Source organism: Cervus elaphus, chromosome 28, assembly GCF_910594005.1.
Source record: "Cervus elaphus chromosome 28, mCerEla1.1, whole genome shotgun sequence".
Taxonomy (NCBI): domain Eukaryota; kingdom Metazoa; phylum Chordata; class Mammalia; order Artiodactyla; family Cervidae; genus Cervus; species Cervus elaphus.
Genome location: NC_057842.1, coordinates 4,220,581 through 4,236,289, shown reverse-complemented (window position 1 = coordinate 4,236,289; position 15,709 = coordinate 4,220,581). Strand labels below are relative to the sequence as shown.

The following is a 15,709-nucleotide window of genomic DNA, read 5'->3' as shown; positions in this document are numbered from 1 at the left end:
TTATATTAATTATAAGTGTTACACTGTTAATCATTAAAATTAATAGGTTCAAATCAATAGAAAAATTACTAAGATTTTTCCCAGACAAAACAAACTAATGAGTATACTAAAAATACTATGACACTATAGGTAGCTTTCTTCAGAGATAACAATATCTAAAAACACCCTGTCTTTAAGTCTTTACCATTGTATACATTGTAAAAATGTGATCACACCATTCTGAGAAGACATGTTATTCCTATTATCAGAAAGTTACCAAATTTATAATACATTTCAGTCAGTCTCTAATACAGTGGAGGGTAGCATACTGATTAACCTGAAGAATCTTTCATCTTACTGAACAAAGTACGTTCAGTATTCCTTTAGCATACCACAGTAAAAAAATTAAAACTGAGAGCAACTCTAGAGTTAATTTAAAGAACTCTTAATCCCCCATCTCTACCAATAAACTGAATATAAACTCTTTGTCAACACATTCCATTTTCTTTTCTTCACATCCCCATTTCTTATGCCCTAAATCCAGCATTCTGTCAGTATTACCTGAGTATCTCAAAGCTTACTGACCTCCACCTCCAATGCTTCCACTTTGAATAAAACCATTTCATCTCTGTCTTGTACCAGTGCATAAAGGTCTACCACTTAGCTTCCTTCACCATAATCTCTACTCAAAGTTAGAGAAATCTTCAAAAATTCCAATCTGATCATGTCATTCCCCTGCTAAACACCCTTCAATCACTATCTACTGCTCTTAGATAAAAGACTAAAATCCTTAACATGGCCTACCAAAGTAGCCTTTCAGTAGTTTTCATTGTAATTTGTAAAGTATATTTTATATCATGATCCATAACTCACATACATACACACTCCACATACCCCTGTGTGTTTATGATGTGTGTAATACATGTATGTATGCATGTGTGGAGGGAGTTTTTTGGAATATGGCAAATAGATAGGAAAACAATGGAAACAGTGACAGACTTTATTTTCTTGGGCTACAAAATCAATGCAGATGGTGACTGCAGCCATGAAATTAAGACACTTGCTCCGTGGAAGATAAACCATGACAAACCCAACACAGCATATTAAAAAGCAGAGGCATAACTTTGCCAGCAAAGCTGCACTTTTTTTCATTAGTCCTGTATGGATATGAGGGTTGGACCATAAAGGCCAAGCGCCTTCATTGGAAGGACTGATGCTGAAATTCAATACTTTGGCCACCTGATGGGAAGAGCTGACTCATTGGAAAAGACCCCGATTCTGGGAAAGATTGAAAGCAGGAGGAGAAGGGGACGACACAGGATGAGATGGTTGGATGGCATCATTGACTCAATGGACATGAGTTTGAGCAAGCTCCGGGAGATGGTGAAGGACAGGGAAGCCTGGCATGCTGCAGTTCATGGGGTCGCAAAGCGTCAGACACAACTGAGCGACTGAACAACATAGTCTCTCAAAATTGTACTTATCTTTATCAGTGCATTCACTGCAATGCTTCCCATTTTCTGTTTTTGTTTGTTCTGAAATGCTAGTCATTACTCACTAAACTTGTTTCAGTACTACCCTTTAAGTCATAGACTGACTCACACCAACACCAGGGAAACAAAACCAACTTAAATCACAAGTGTCCAGATTTCAAAATAAAAGCAACATTTTAGAAAGAAATAATTCCAATTACCTATGCAAATTTTGCAGTTAAGATCAAAAAGATGCTGTCTGTGTTGACCAGTGGTATCTTTAGACATCGAGTCAATCTCTCCTTTTTGTTTTTCAGATCCTTCTGTCTTCTCCATTGACTTACTAGCTGTAGGTTCCTAACAAAAGTGAAAGTAAAAATTAGGTTAACAGAAAAAAGTTGGCCTCAGTTATTTATGAACTTGTATTTCATACTGTTATTTTTTTCCCAAAATTAAACTATACCATTCATAGGTTGTTTCTCACTATTTCTTTAAAAAGTAAGTGCTAGATGTTAATTATAACATAAAATGGAGTAAAAACTCAAACAATCCTATTCTCCAAGGCCTCAAATAAGATTTCATATTATTACCTCACTGATATTTGAAAATAAGAAAAGTCACACCACATCTCGAAATACAGTCGGCCTAAGAAGCACCTACAGAGTTTAAGGACTAAAATTTCTAAGTCATAAAGACCCTAGGAATCTACATTATCAAATGTTTAACTGTCTGTGTCTGTGATGCAGGTGGTCTGTATGCTTCATAGAGAGAAACAATACTTTAAACACTCTCAAAAAACCATCAAACTACATAATAAACACACAGTTTAAAAAATTATTTTTTCTACTTTAAGAATATTAGCCAAATAAACCTTTTCTGAATCCTCATGTTTTGGGCACTATAAAACATGCTATTTTTATCATCATAATTTACCTGAATCTCCATGGCTGCCTCCTGTTCTTTCATTGGAGCATCACTCTCAATTTCTATCTCACCTTTATGTGTTATTTTTGTGATAGGTCGTCTTTCCACTTCTCTCTGCTCTTTCTCAATCATCTCTATGGTCTAACAGGAAATATTTTAAAGAAATACTTTACAATTAAAATCATAGATGATTTTTAACCTTTAGTTTGTCAAAAAACAAATATATACTGAGTACTTGCAAATGTCAGAGACTGTTTTAAGTGCTAGGGTTTTAAGAATGAGACCTCATATCTCAGCCCAGAAAAGTTTCAATGTATAATGTGTGTCTTTGTGTGTGTGTCACTCAGTCGTGTCTGACTCTTGCGACCCCATGGACTGTAGCCCACTAGGCTCCTCTGTCCAAGGGATTCTCCAGGCAAGAGTACTGGAGAGGATTGCCATTTCCTTCTCCAGGTCAACGTATAGTAACTAGAGGCAACTGAAGTGCAATGTTATTTGCAAAGTGATAAAACATGATATTTACATTTAAAATCTGCTTTCTGATCTACTATTTTAGCAGCTGCCACAGAGAAATAAATGAGAACAAGTTCCTCTTAGATTCTTAACCTGATGTTCTAACATTCCCCAGAACAGTAATTTACTCAAATAACAAAAAAAGGCAGTCTTCCGTCAGTGGTCTATTGATGGAACATACTTGGTTACAGTGAACAACCTCAGCAATAAAACCTAATAAACAAGTAAGCACAAAAAGAACAAGTAAAAGGAAGTTGACAGTGGAAAGATAGGTCCAGTCACTTGTCCTGCCATTGTTAAGCGCAAATTTTCCTTAAAGAAAGAAGTCTCCATGCAGATGATACTTGCAGGCATAGATTCAAAGCAGAAGCAAGGCATGTGCATATTTGGGATTCAGAGGGAAAAAAAGAAATGGTGATACTATTTGCAAAATAAGGGAAATTACACAGAGTGAAAGTGAAGAAATATGTGAATGATGTGAATGAGTGCAATCTATCAAATTAAGGCCTCTTGCACTTCGAACCAAATTTGGTAGAAAATCAATTTGGAGGCTTAAGATCAAGTATATCATGGACAATTAATATGAACTATAAGGAACCAGTATTTTCTAGAATAAAGGGCTACCACTCTAAGTTTGTTGTAATAAAAACATGGGATAATGTGGCCATCTTGCTGTCACAGTAACTCAAAGATGCATATTCACCTCACCTTCAAAGGTATATCAAATTCACAAACCCCAAATGAAAACTCTTGGCATGGTGACTTTCAGGATTTTTCAGTTTCAAAATGCAATACGGTGTACATACTACATATGTTATATAATACACTAGTTAGGTCTCGAACTTCGCCATTTAACAAAAAGTATTTCTGTGAATATGAACTTTCATATATGACACTTCAGGATCACATTTATCAATAAATTTGTAACAGGGGAAAAAGAAGCTCTTATTTTTCAAAGCTTTTGGTATTTGAAACTGAGTATTATGAGGTTATAAACATAAACTTTTTCATTCTGACTTAATTTGGCTCCACAAATTACCAAAATTCATAATCTTCAAACTGTGCTTCTGAAATGTGCAAATATGAGAATAGATTGACCAATTTTTCCATCCTTCTGATTTACAAAATATAAGGTTATGAAAGCTGATAACTGGAGGAAATGAGGAAAAAGCAGAACAGAAAAAGAAAAAATTTAAGAATAGGCTAGTGGAGGATGAGGAGAAGGCAATGGCACCCTACTCCAGTACTCTTGCCTGGAGAATCCCACAGATGGAGGAGCCTGGTGGGCTGCAGTCCATGGGATCGCTAAGAGTTGGACACGACTGAGCAGCTTCACTTTCATTTTTCACTTTCATGCATTCGAGAAGGAAATGACAACCCACTCCAGTGTTCTTGCCTGGAGAATCCCAGAGACGGGAGAGCCTGGTGGGCTACCGTCTATGAGGTCGCACAGAGTCGGACACGACTGAAGCGACTTAGTAGCAGCAGCAGCAATGGAGGATGAGTAATGAGAAGTACAGAACAAAAGGTCTATAACTGTGTACTCTGAGTTGAATTTCCTCTGTGGATATACCTTTTCTCTGTGGCTAAAAAATGTAAGTTTTAATACAGACAAACACATATTCATAGATAATCTTACATGTCTGTTTTCTCTTCGTCTCCAAGCAGCTAACTCTTTAGAAGCTAGCTCTTCTGGACTCATTCTGATAAGGTGATCAGGGGTTACTTCTCCTTTCAGCACTTTTTTAAATAATATCTGGAGGTATTTAAAAATGGGAAGGAGAGAAAAACATTTTTTAAAGAAGGAGAAGCTGCTGTATAGAAACTTATCATAAAGATGCAGTTTTGAAATCTGATTTATAATGTTTAATGATTCACATATCACCTACTGCAAAGAGAATAAATGACAGCCTTGTTCTAGAAACATCATATAAGGCAGCAAAATAAACATTTTGTATAAAAATCAACACATAATGGAGAAGCATGTATAGTGGTGAAGTTATTACAACACCTATCCAAAATTGTATTAAGTCTTCCCAGGAACACATACTATCACAACAGCCAACCCATGACTACATAAAAGCTACTGCCTAAAGGAACTTTACTGAATATGGTCTTTCATATTCTTAAAACTTCATATCTTTAAATCCTAACATGCTTGGAGGGAACTCCCAGGCAAAGAACCAATTGCAAGAAAAAACCTAAAGGAAATAAATATTTACTTGAAGAAAAGTTTTCAGATTATATAATTCAAAAAGTATCTGATCCACTGGACTGTGACAGCAGAATTTACATGAAGATTTTTCTTAAGTAATTGTTAGAAGACTTCAAGAAAATATCTCATATCACACTTACAGCAAGTATCATTACACAAACTGTTGCACTGATGTGAAAACCTTGTAAAACTTAATATTTAAGGAGTTTGAATCTACACCCACAGACTCTAAGTCCCAAATAAAAAACCCTAGGAAAAGATTAGGTATTCAATTAAAGTTTACTCCATTGCTAAAAGATTTTTAAAATTAAAGTCATTTTTAATTAATAACTATTTTAAAAGCTATCTTTTTATCAAAATGTAAATTATTTTCTTAAGCAGCATAGCTCTACTTTCAAATTTAAATCAGAAAGTATTAATTATAGTGTTATGAATTTTGCCTTAACAGATTTTTGAAGATTACACAGGAATGAATTTTTTAATAAACTGGATTAGACAAAAGACATTAAGCAAAGAATTTACATAAATCAGGTTAAGATTTATTTAGTATTTTATATTTTAAAAGAGACTGTATAACACTAGTCACCACTGTACAGAATTTGTAACTCAATTCAGTAGCAAGAGACTTTATTAAAATTACTGGTCTCACTTCAAGAAATAAATTATAGATCTATTGTGTTAAATTATAAACCCCTACGTATTGTGTATGTTCTCAGTAGGAAAGCTGGGAACATAAATGTCCAGACATGAACAAAATATACTTACATTGTTCTTAGGATCTTTCAAATTGAACATCAAACTTCTATATTTGTTCTTATATTTAGCATCTGTGTCCCGAAAAAAAGAGAAAAGCTCTTTTTCAATTTTTGTGGCAACTTTTGCTGCCTTTTCCTCTGGTACCTTCAAATTTGAGTCTGTAAGTCTTAAAATTAGAATAATTCAATTATTTTTCAAATACATGAAGTGTATACTATTCAATCTTCTACAGTAGCAATGTGTGTTACCTTTTCATAAGAATGTCTTTTAGAGAATGCCGGACACTCTGTCGGATCTGGTCTGTGGAAGGCTTGGAAGCAGGAACGGCTATAGGATGCACACCAGGCAGTCCCTTTTCAGTTTTCTTCTTCTTTATCTCTTGCTTCTCATGAGCACCTAATTTAAATAAATATCAAAACTCACTAAGCTGCTTTTAAAAATATATTTTCCTTTTTAATGTACAATATAACAGAGCTAACTGATTAAGTATCACTACTTTTAGGGACTTCCCTGGTGGTCCAGTGGTTAAGACTCTGGGCTTCCACTGCAGGGGGTGCAGGATCGACCCCTGGTTGGCAAACTAAGATCCCATGTGCCATGAGAAAAAAAAAAATCACTATTTTCAAATCATTAGATCAGAATCCATATCCCACATTGAAATATTCTTGACAAGGAAATTCTAACCTATGTATGGTGACAGATGTTAACTAAACTTATTGCAGTGGACCATTTTGCAATATATACATATATCAAAACATTATACGGTACAACTGAAACTGTTATATGTCAATTACACCTAAAAAAAAAAAGTTCTAAATGAATTTTACTTAAAAACTAAGTTCCCGTGGAGAAGGGAATATCTATGTCGTTGTTTAGTCACTCAGTCGTGTCCGACTCTTCTGTGACCCCATGGACTGCAGCCCACCAGGTTCCTCTGTCCATGGGATTTTCCAGGCAAGAATACTGGAGTGGGTTGCCATTTCCTTCTCCAGGGGAGCTTCTTGACACAGGGATCAAAACCATGTCTCTTGCAGTGGCGAGCAGATTTGCTACATTGGCAAAAGCAATAACCTGGAGAAAGCTAACTTTTATCCTTCACCCAAATACCCTACAAACAGCTAAAGATAACTGGAGAAAACAAGCACTGGTGCTAACAGACCTCACTTTAAATTTATAACCAAAAATCTCAAGTGGATACTTCAATCTACTGCCCTAATCCTATTAAAACATCCTAGAATTTTTTTTGCTCTCCCACTTTCCAAAACATGTATTTTAGGCTTTTTCTTCTTTCTTCTCAAACCAATAATACCTGCCTCTCCAACTTCAACCTCGCCTGACTTTCTCACTTCATATTTCACTAAGGAAACAAAAACAATGTCACCTATTTTCTCATCACGAAACCTACTAACTTCACTCACGCATCCCTGCTCCTTCTGCATGCAGCCTTCCTACCATTACAGGGCATCAGCTGTCCTTTCCTATGACCAACCCCTCCGGGGGAATCCCATCCCCTCTGATCTCTTCAAGGACTTTGAACCTCAACCATCACCTCTCTCCTACGTCATCAAATTCTCTCACTACTGGATCATTCCCATTAACCTTACAAACATGTTATCTCCTTAAAGAGAAATCCTGACCTCAAATCCACCTCAAGTCACTCAGGTCATGACACCATTCCTACCTCCTTTAACAGCAAACGTCCTAGGAAGAGTTATGCACAATCACCATCTCCACTTCCTCACCCTCCATTCTTCCTTCTGCCACTACAACTGGCTTTTGTCCCCACTGGTTGGTTGGATGGTACAGTCGCTAAGTCATGTCCGACTCCTGAGACCCCATGAACTGTAGCCTGCCGGGCTCTTCTGCCCATGGGATTCTCCAGGCAAGAATACTGGAGTCGGTTGCCATTTCCTTCTACAGGGGATCTTCCCAACTCAGGAATCGAACCCAGGTCGCCTGCATTGCAGGCAGACTCTTTACCAACTGAGGTATGAGGGAAGCCCAAATAGCTATCTAGATTGCATCTGACAGTTGATCATTACCTTCTTCTCAGAACTTAACCTGGCCTCCAGGTCGCCATGGTCTCTCAGTTCTCTTACATCAAAGGCCATCTCTTGATCTCCTCTGCTGGAGCCTCTCTCCCGCCCAAGTTCTAAATGCTGACATGCCTGAGGACTCTGCTTCTGTCTCTTCATCCTCAAACTTGCTATGTAGCTCTTCACATTTAAGTGCATGCTTTAAAGTAATGACTACGCACCAATAAATCCCAAATTTATACTCCATGGCCCAAAGTCCAGACTCATCAGCCAAAGATTTACTCTAAATATCTCCTTGTCTCTTAGTAAGCATCTCAAAATACCCAAAACATAATTTTTCAATTTTTCCTCCCCAAATCTCTCTCATCTCCACAAAGAACACCAACACTGATCTAATCATCTGCTAAGACTCTTTTTTCTTTCACCTACCTGTATCTAACCAGTCAGCAAGTTCTTCCAAGCCTACTATAAAACTATCTGAACCAGACCACCTTCACCACCCTCACTGTGCTGTTTTCAGGCTACCATCCTTTCTCCTAGATCCTGGTAGACTCCTAACCAGTCCACTTTCCTTCTCTCCTATTCCCTGACAGTCCAGTCTCCACAAAAAAAAAAAACCCAGTGAGCCAGCATTCCCTTGTACAAATTCCTCTAAAGGCTCCCCACTCTATTCAGAATAAACTCCTGTCATGGCCTCAGAGTTTCTACATAATTTTCTCTCAACTCACCTTCTGCCACCATTTTACCCTTCATGTATCTGTAACATTCTAAGCATTCCACAGGGACCTTCTTGCTCCTCAAATGCAGACTGCTTCCATTTCAAAGCCTTCAGCTTGGCTGTGCCCTCTGTGGATTCCTGCCTCCAAAACAATTCTGCTTTCCTTCAGATCCCACAGCCTCCATTTTCTTCAAAACAAATTCCTCCCATTCTCCTTACCCTTGACTCTCTATTCCATTATTCAAGCTTTTCTTCAGTGCCTAAATTCTCTAAAATAGCACACCATTTTATTTGTCTCCCTATTATCTGCCATTTCCCATTAATATTTAAAAGCCATGAGGGCAGGGGTCTTATCTTACTGAGGTCATTAGTACTTCCCAAAAATTCCGAACAATAACAGCTTATTTCAAGTAAAGTCAATCACCTAAACTATTTTTCTTGCCATTAAAATATAAAAACATTAGTATACAATAATTTCTACTGTTCTTACTACCTGGTTTTGAAGCTTTTTCTCCTGTGCAAATAACAGTTGTAGACTCTTTTGTCATTTTTTCACTTTTTTCCTCTGAGGATCTCCGAGGTAACACTGGTTGTCCCATCTTTCGAAAAGGTGCTAGCTGCCATTTTTTAATTTCACTATCCCTACATTCTGATGAGTTTTTGCCTTCACCAGATTCCTAGGAAAAATAGTATTTAATTCATTAGAATGAAAACTACTAAACTATCTTTAAAATACAAAGCAAGCTTCATGACTATGTAGATGAAACAAATTAAACCTAATTAGTATGACAACTTTTTAAGATATCAAGCATACCCCATTCTTTGGCCCAGTAACTGTTCTGTGAAGACATACATTAACTCTGAACAGCAAAAAGGACCTCCATCCTTTCATCCAAAATTCACCTGTTAAGGACCTATTTTCTGCAGAACACACAGTAGTCTATAAAGGGAACTAAAAAACACTAAGATTATATTCCCAGTAATTGTACTAGAAAGACAAATATAAGATTTCCTTTCGTCAGCTGTGGATATGAAAAAAAGAAGGGCAGGGAGAAATTGTAAAGATATCAATTATCTATATTTTTCTTTACTACTATGTAGAACAAACAAAGTCATATTTACCTATAAAAGTATCAAATGTTCAGTGTAGTTATAATTATAACCCACAAAGAACTACAAATGAAACCAGAATTTGGAAAGCCTTGGAAACAAGTAATATCATATTAATAAGAACATCATGTACAGAAATAAAATCATAGTTTCTAGGAAGACAGTATATGCCAAAAAAAACTGATGTTCTCTGGACTGGGAATCCTCTTCTTTATTTACTTGTGTTTATTTTCTACCTCTCCAACTAGAGTTGAGAGCAGGAACATATTTCAATCAGTGATACATACTCAAATCTGGTATCATGCTTGGCACACAACAGGAACCCAATAAATAGTTCAACATAAAATCATAAGAAGTGATCTTTAAAAAGCATATTCCATAAACTAAACTCAGACCAGTTCAAAGATTCAACAATTCAACATGAAAAAGAAAAGGAAGCAGTAATCACTTCATTCATGTATTTATTTACAAAATCAGACTAACCTCAGTTCCTTAACTGGTTAAGACTGGCTAGAGGGTTTCTCAAAACAGTCAGTGTCAATGCTTTATAGTATCTTTTTAGATAAGATGGAGATTATCCACAAAACAATAAGCTCTATTTCTGAGTGGCCAAGAAACTGTACCCAAGAAATGATGATTAAACATTAAAAGAACCTTCCCAAAGGCTTGTTATAAACTGTTTGCGACAGCACTCTCAGTTCTATATTATCGATTACTTTGGTGCTAATCAAATCAACAGAAAAAAACAGCAAATATTAGAAGGACATAATCTAATTCTCAGAAAGTCTTGGCAGACAGAAAATGTTGGATGCCACAAGGATTTGGCAAACTGGAACTTAATACAGATTTGTCACATAAGGTGGTTCTGGAAGAACTGTATTTGTAAATAACAAAGTTTTAGAGAAAACATGCTTATGTTCTTCAATCTGAATGGTCAGACTAAAAGATTTCCAAGGTTCCTTTCAACTCTATAACTTGTGTTCACTGTATCTTGGAATTATTATATTTGACCATCCATATATGTTTGTTACCAGTGTTTCCTCCCTAGAGCTACCTACAAGAATAACCAATGATTAAAAAAAATCATAGTAAAAAAAAGGTAGACAATGAAAATAAAACTTAATTAGATAAAGTTTAATTAGATAAACTTAATTAGATAAAGTGTCCTTTATACACTTCTCCTGTAACTGACTAAATATCTTAAAATTTCTATTTAGAAAATACAGTAGTTGAAAATGAAAGATGAGGGGAAACTAACTTTTTAAGACACCACATTATAAGGGAGGAATTATGAAGTAAGGCTTCCAAGCAAATACTGGGAACAAAAATCAAAAGAAATTAAGATTACATTTCCTCAGAGAGAACTCTTGCACTTGAAAATAATAATTCTAAATGTGGTTTTAAGGATTCACAGATATTTATGGACTGAACAGCATTTTAGAAAAACTTCTCAACAAGCACAATTTATCTCTAGCCCCAAAAGATCACATACACATTCTATCCCTGAAAATCCAAATACCAAACTAGAGACTAGACAAAGACTTAAGGAATAAGTCTGCATATTTCAAAGATGTCACTAACCAGTTTCACCAAAACTAACAAAACATTTTAAGTAAACCATTTTTGTGGAAAAATAAATGTGCAAATGTACACTACAACACTGAAATCTAAAAAATTTCAAATTCTCAGTCAGTCCACACAAGTTCTTAAATAAAAAGAATGCATAATGAGCTCACCCGTTTTAAAATTTTGACCTTGTGTTTCACTGTATCATCTACATACTTGGTTTTGTCATTTGCTGTAGTGTGCTTTGGTAACCCAAGCTTTTCATATTCCATTGCTTTATCTTCACTATGGATTTCAACTTTAGCCTGGTTTCCCAAAATATCTGGATCAGCTATTTCAGTCTTTTTATCTTCTTCAGCACAACATTTTACACACACATATTCTTTGTCTTCCTCTCCCATTTGCTGTGCTTGAGAAAGACTTAACCCAACACAATCACCATGAAACCAGTCATCACATCTCCCACAGCCAACCATAAACCTGGAGAGAAAAAAGAACACTCTGATTTGATACATTTTCTTAAAAACCAATGCCAAGTGGGCCTAAACTGAACTTTTTGTATTGTGGTACTGTGCATGTTTTCTGTCCTTACACGTTCTATCAGTTCAATATTGTCAAAATTCTCCAAGAAAAGAATATTTTAGGAAAATGAAACTTTTAAAAAAAATCAGTATTCCCCCTCTAATATAAGTGAGAAAATACTGGCGGGGAGTGGGGAGGGTGCGGGGGGGCACATATAAACAAAGGGCAACTGGTCTGTCTGCACACTGTATGGAATAATTAACATATAGAATAAGGGTATTTCTCCACTGAGAAGGGTGATAAGCTTTGACATTCAACCTATCCAAGTTACATTTACCACATAGACCTGAATTTATACATAAAATTGGAGTCACTTAGCCAACTAATTTAAATGACAAAAAGAAAAACCAGACGCAACAAAAATGCAACTCAAAAACTAGTTTAATGGAGCCTCACTGACTGTTCCTTATTAACCACCTTAACTACATAACTATTCTTAGAGCTCAAAATATTCTGGTTCATCATGTCACACTTATTTAGCTTAAGAACTTATGTACTTTTGAGTGTGAGCTTACTACTTGACCTTGTACTTTAAATAATAAACTTGTTTCCCCAAATAATGGCCAATAGTGTATCAATATGAAGATATTACTATTCAGGCTGAGTTTTCTTTAATTGCTAAACAATCTCTTTATATTTCCCCTTTACTGCATTTTATCTAAGAAATAATTTCACTGGCCAATTAAAGTCTAAGGGCATATTTACCACTCTAAAAAGTTTGTTTTTCTAACTTAGAATATCTGGAATTATTTTAGAATAAAATAGCAAAACAGATGCATTAACAGCAATTTGAGGGTGAAATTATCTTTTTCACATACTTTTCAACCCACTGTTAAGAAAATGATAAAAGCTCACTTAATTATGTTTAACATTTTCTTTTTTTCTTCTTCAGGTTAGTAATTCATGGTATATCTGAAAGATGTAGGAGAATTTAAATACATTCTTTAATGATCTAAAAACTTTGGGCTGATTTTGGTAAGAATAGTGCCACCACCACCAATGACAAAACTTTGTTACTGCACTTAATTATAGAAGAGGTTATATTAGATCAAATGCCTATTTACAAAAGTCCTACAAACATAATTACAGACATTACAAACACAATATACTCGCATATTAAACCATAATCCACGAGTAAAAACTGAAATGGTAAAATAAAGCAGCTGGTGGCGACAGACACCAGTGTAAAACTTTTAAAAACCTACTGTCCAGTAAGATGCTGAAGGTAATATACTGAGTGATATAGCCAACTCTCTCTAAATACATCAGAAGTCCTATTTTCACACAGAGACTATAAAACTCAGAACAGAGTTTCAAATCTTGCAGGATGTCTTGAAATCAAGTCCCTGACTGCAGACCACTCCACTCTTCCGCCTCATGTGCCCTTGTCTATATTGTGGACCAACCACTGCTGTGCACTAAGTAAACTTCTTTCATGTCTGTAATTCACCGTTCTTGAAGTGGTAATGCTTATGCTAGCTTTTTAGGGTTAAGTCACCATTTCTTCCACCGCTCATTAAGATTCACTGAAAAAATTCACTGAAAAATACAAATTAAAAAAAAAAAAACACAAAAAACTCATGCCTTAAGTAAAAATAAGTAAAAAAACAGAATATTTTGGATTCATAGCCCTAGTGAGAAAATTTTCTAACAATGTGGTATTTGTCTGCAAGATAGAAATAGTTTCTAGGTATGGAAGATTTTAGATAGGTCTATAGCATGTTTCAATGATATAGATCATATAGCAAACAGAAAAATACAAAGTTTAAAAAAGTTCTTCTATTTCAGACTGTACAGTTGTAAGAACTCCCATTTCTTGAAAATAACTATTGAGGTTGATTCTTTTGAAATACCAAAGGAAAGCTAATGTGTTCCCCATCACAGCTATATTACCAATTTCTTCAAAGCGAGCCTGGAATAGTTTCAACTATGACGATGGCTGTGCTTTTGTCCCAAATCCAAACCTAACTAACATATTATAAAGCACATATTAGGAAATTTCAAATCTTTATTTGACCAGGGAAGAGTCACTTTATGATGCAGAATGTATTCACTGTATCACCATACCCCAAGTTTATTCTGGAAATATCTCCTCAAACTTGAGAAGCTCTGAAAAACAAATCTCAAAACTATAGTGCCAACCACAGATGTAATCTTAATGGTTTATATTTTATGTAAGTAATACACTTAAATATAATTCTGAAAAACTAAAAAAGTACACTGATGAAAATTATTACCACATCCTAGGGTAAAATGTAATTGACTTGAAAATGAAACTGGAGAATTTAAAAAAATTTCAAAATAATTAACAGTATTACACAGTTTTATTAACCATATATGTATTTTTAAATGGCTTTTCAAAAAAGAGAAGATACACTCTCTTCCCTTTTCATGATATTCCTCATGGCTTAAAAAAGGAGATGGAGTATGGATCAAATAGCTAACATATTCTCCCTCTCCCATTTTCTGCTCTGCCCTTGAAATTCTCATTACCAACAGGCAAAATCACTCAAAGAAAAGACTATAACCCGGGTGTTAAATATTTCACCAAAAACAACATGAGAAGTTTAGCTCTGAATTAATTGGACCAAGTCAGCATGAAATCAGTTAAATGGAAAAGTTTAGAAACATTTGTTGTGTTCTACCACTGTTATATGTTCATACACAAAATTTTAAATCCTACTAAAATTTAAACAATTTAAAATGTAATCCTAATTCTAATGTTTTTTGGCACAAATTAAAACATATTCTTAGAAAATTTTCATGTTTCTTCACAGCAAACCACAAAGGCAACATTGAGAATTCTGTTTTTAAAAAGTCACAAACTCACTACCAGGGCTATTTTATAAAAAATGAGCCATCAAGTTCTAAGTATAAAAGTAACAATTGAGACTGTATTACTATGAATGTACATGTACTCACTCTTCCCTAGGATAAAATGATTTCCACATAAACACTAAATCATTGTTGTTGTCGCTAACAATCTAATCTGCAGAGAAAAGTATTTATCAAACTTGTAAACTCCTGAGAAAAACCAGAATCACTAAAGAGAAAATTTCCTTTTAAGAAAAAGGTTTCTTGCTTAAAGATATGACTCAGTTATGCTAAGGAGACTTTTTTGTTTCTAAATTTCATCCAATGAACTAATCTTTTAAAACTGGACAAGAAAGCGTAATACAAACTGAAGATGCAAATGTCACCTGGAGAAGGAGGGAATACTAGAAACTACAACATACGTATTATGAAAAGACTGAGTAATTTCCTCCTTTCAAAATGCCAACTAGCTTATGTTTAAAAGAAGTTCAAAGGTGACTTTTAAAAAAAGGATTAAATAGTCTGGTTTTTACAATAACGAATATGCCTTAGCTGTAAGGAGAATCCAGAAAATAAATGGTAGCCAAAACAGGATGAAGTGTAAACAGTAAGGCAGTCGATGCCTACTGCCTTTAGGACATGTACAGAAGTTTCTTAAGGTCAAATATTACATTTGGCCATGCCATGAACAAATCTGTGTTTAAAAATATTATTTCCAAACGGAAGCATAAACAGGAACATAACCTAAGTTGCATTATATGTAAAATGCTGAAGTAATAAAATAACCTTTATAGGAATAAATATGTCACAAGTGCTAAAAAAAAAAAGGTCACATTAACAAATAGTTTTCAATGAATGTAGCTAGTGCATGAGATCAAAGAAATGGATGAAAATTATTCCCACATATGTCCTTCCTAATAAATTCATATACTTACACATGGATTAAACTAGGAAAATTACATGCTGCACGGCAGTTGCATTTTTTTTTGAGTAACCTCAGTGTATACAACCAGAATGCATCAAA

General features: G+C 35.0%; 1 protein-coding gene across 11 annotated transcripts in view; it reads right to left on the bottom strand.

The window, feature by feature from the left end:
- The window catches only part of PHF3 (PHD finger protein 3), a 171,673-nt gene that overhangs the window by 91,315 nt on the left and 64,649 nt on the right, over nucleotides 1-15,709 (bottom strand). For all 11 annotated transcript variants that reach the window (XM_043889902.1, XM_043889903.1, XM_043889908.1 and 8 more), the window contains 7 exons: nucleotides 11,460-11,769; nucleotides 9,107-9,290; nucleotides 6,108-6,255; nucleotides 5,869-6,025; nucleotides 4,528-4,644; nucleotides 2,385-2,516; nucleotides 1,673-1,808 (listed from right to left, as the gene is read on the bottom strand). In XM_043889902.1, the coding sequence (XP_043745837.1) occupies nucleotides 1,673-1,808; nucleotides 2,385-2,516; nucleotides 4,528-4,644; nucleotides 5,869-6,025; nucleotides 6,108-6,255; nucleotides 9,107-9,290; nucleotides 11,460-11,769 (1,184 nt within the window). The remainder of the gene's footprint in view (nucleotides 1-1,672; nucleotides 1,809-2,384; nucleotides 2,517-4,527; nucleotides 4,645-5,868; nucleotides 6,026-6,107; nucleotides 6,256-9,106; nucleotides 9,291-11,459; nucleotides 11,770-15,709) is intronic.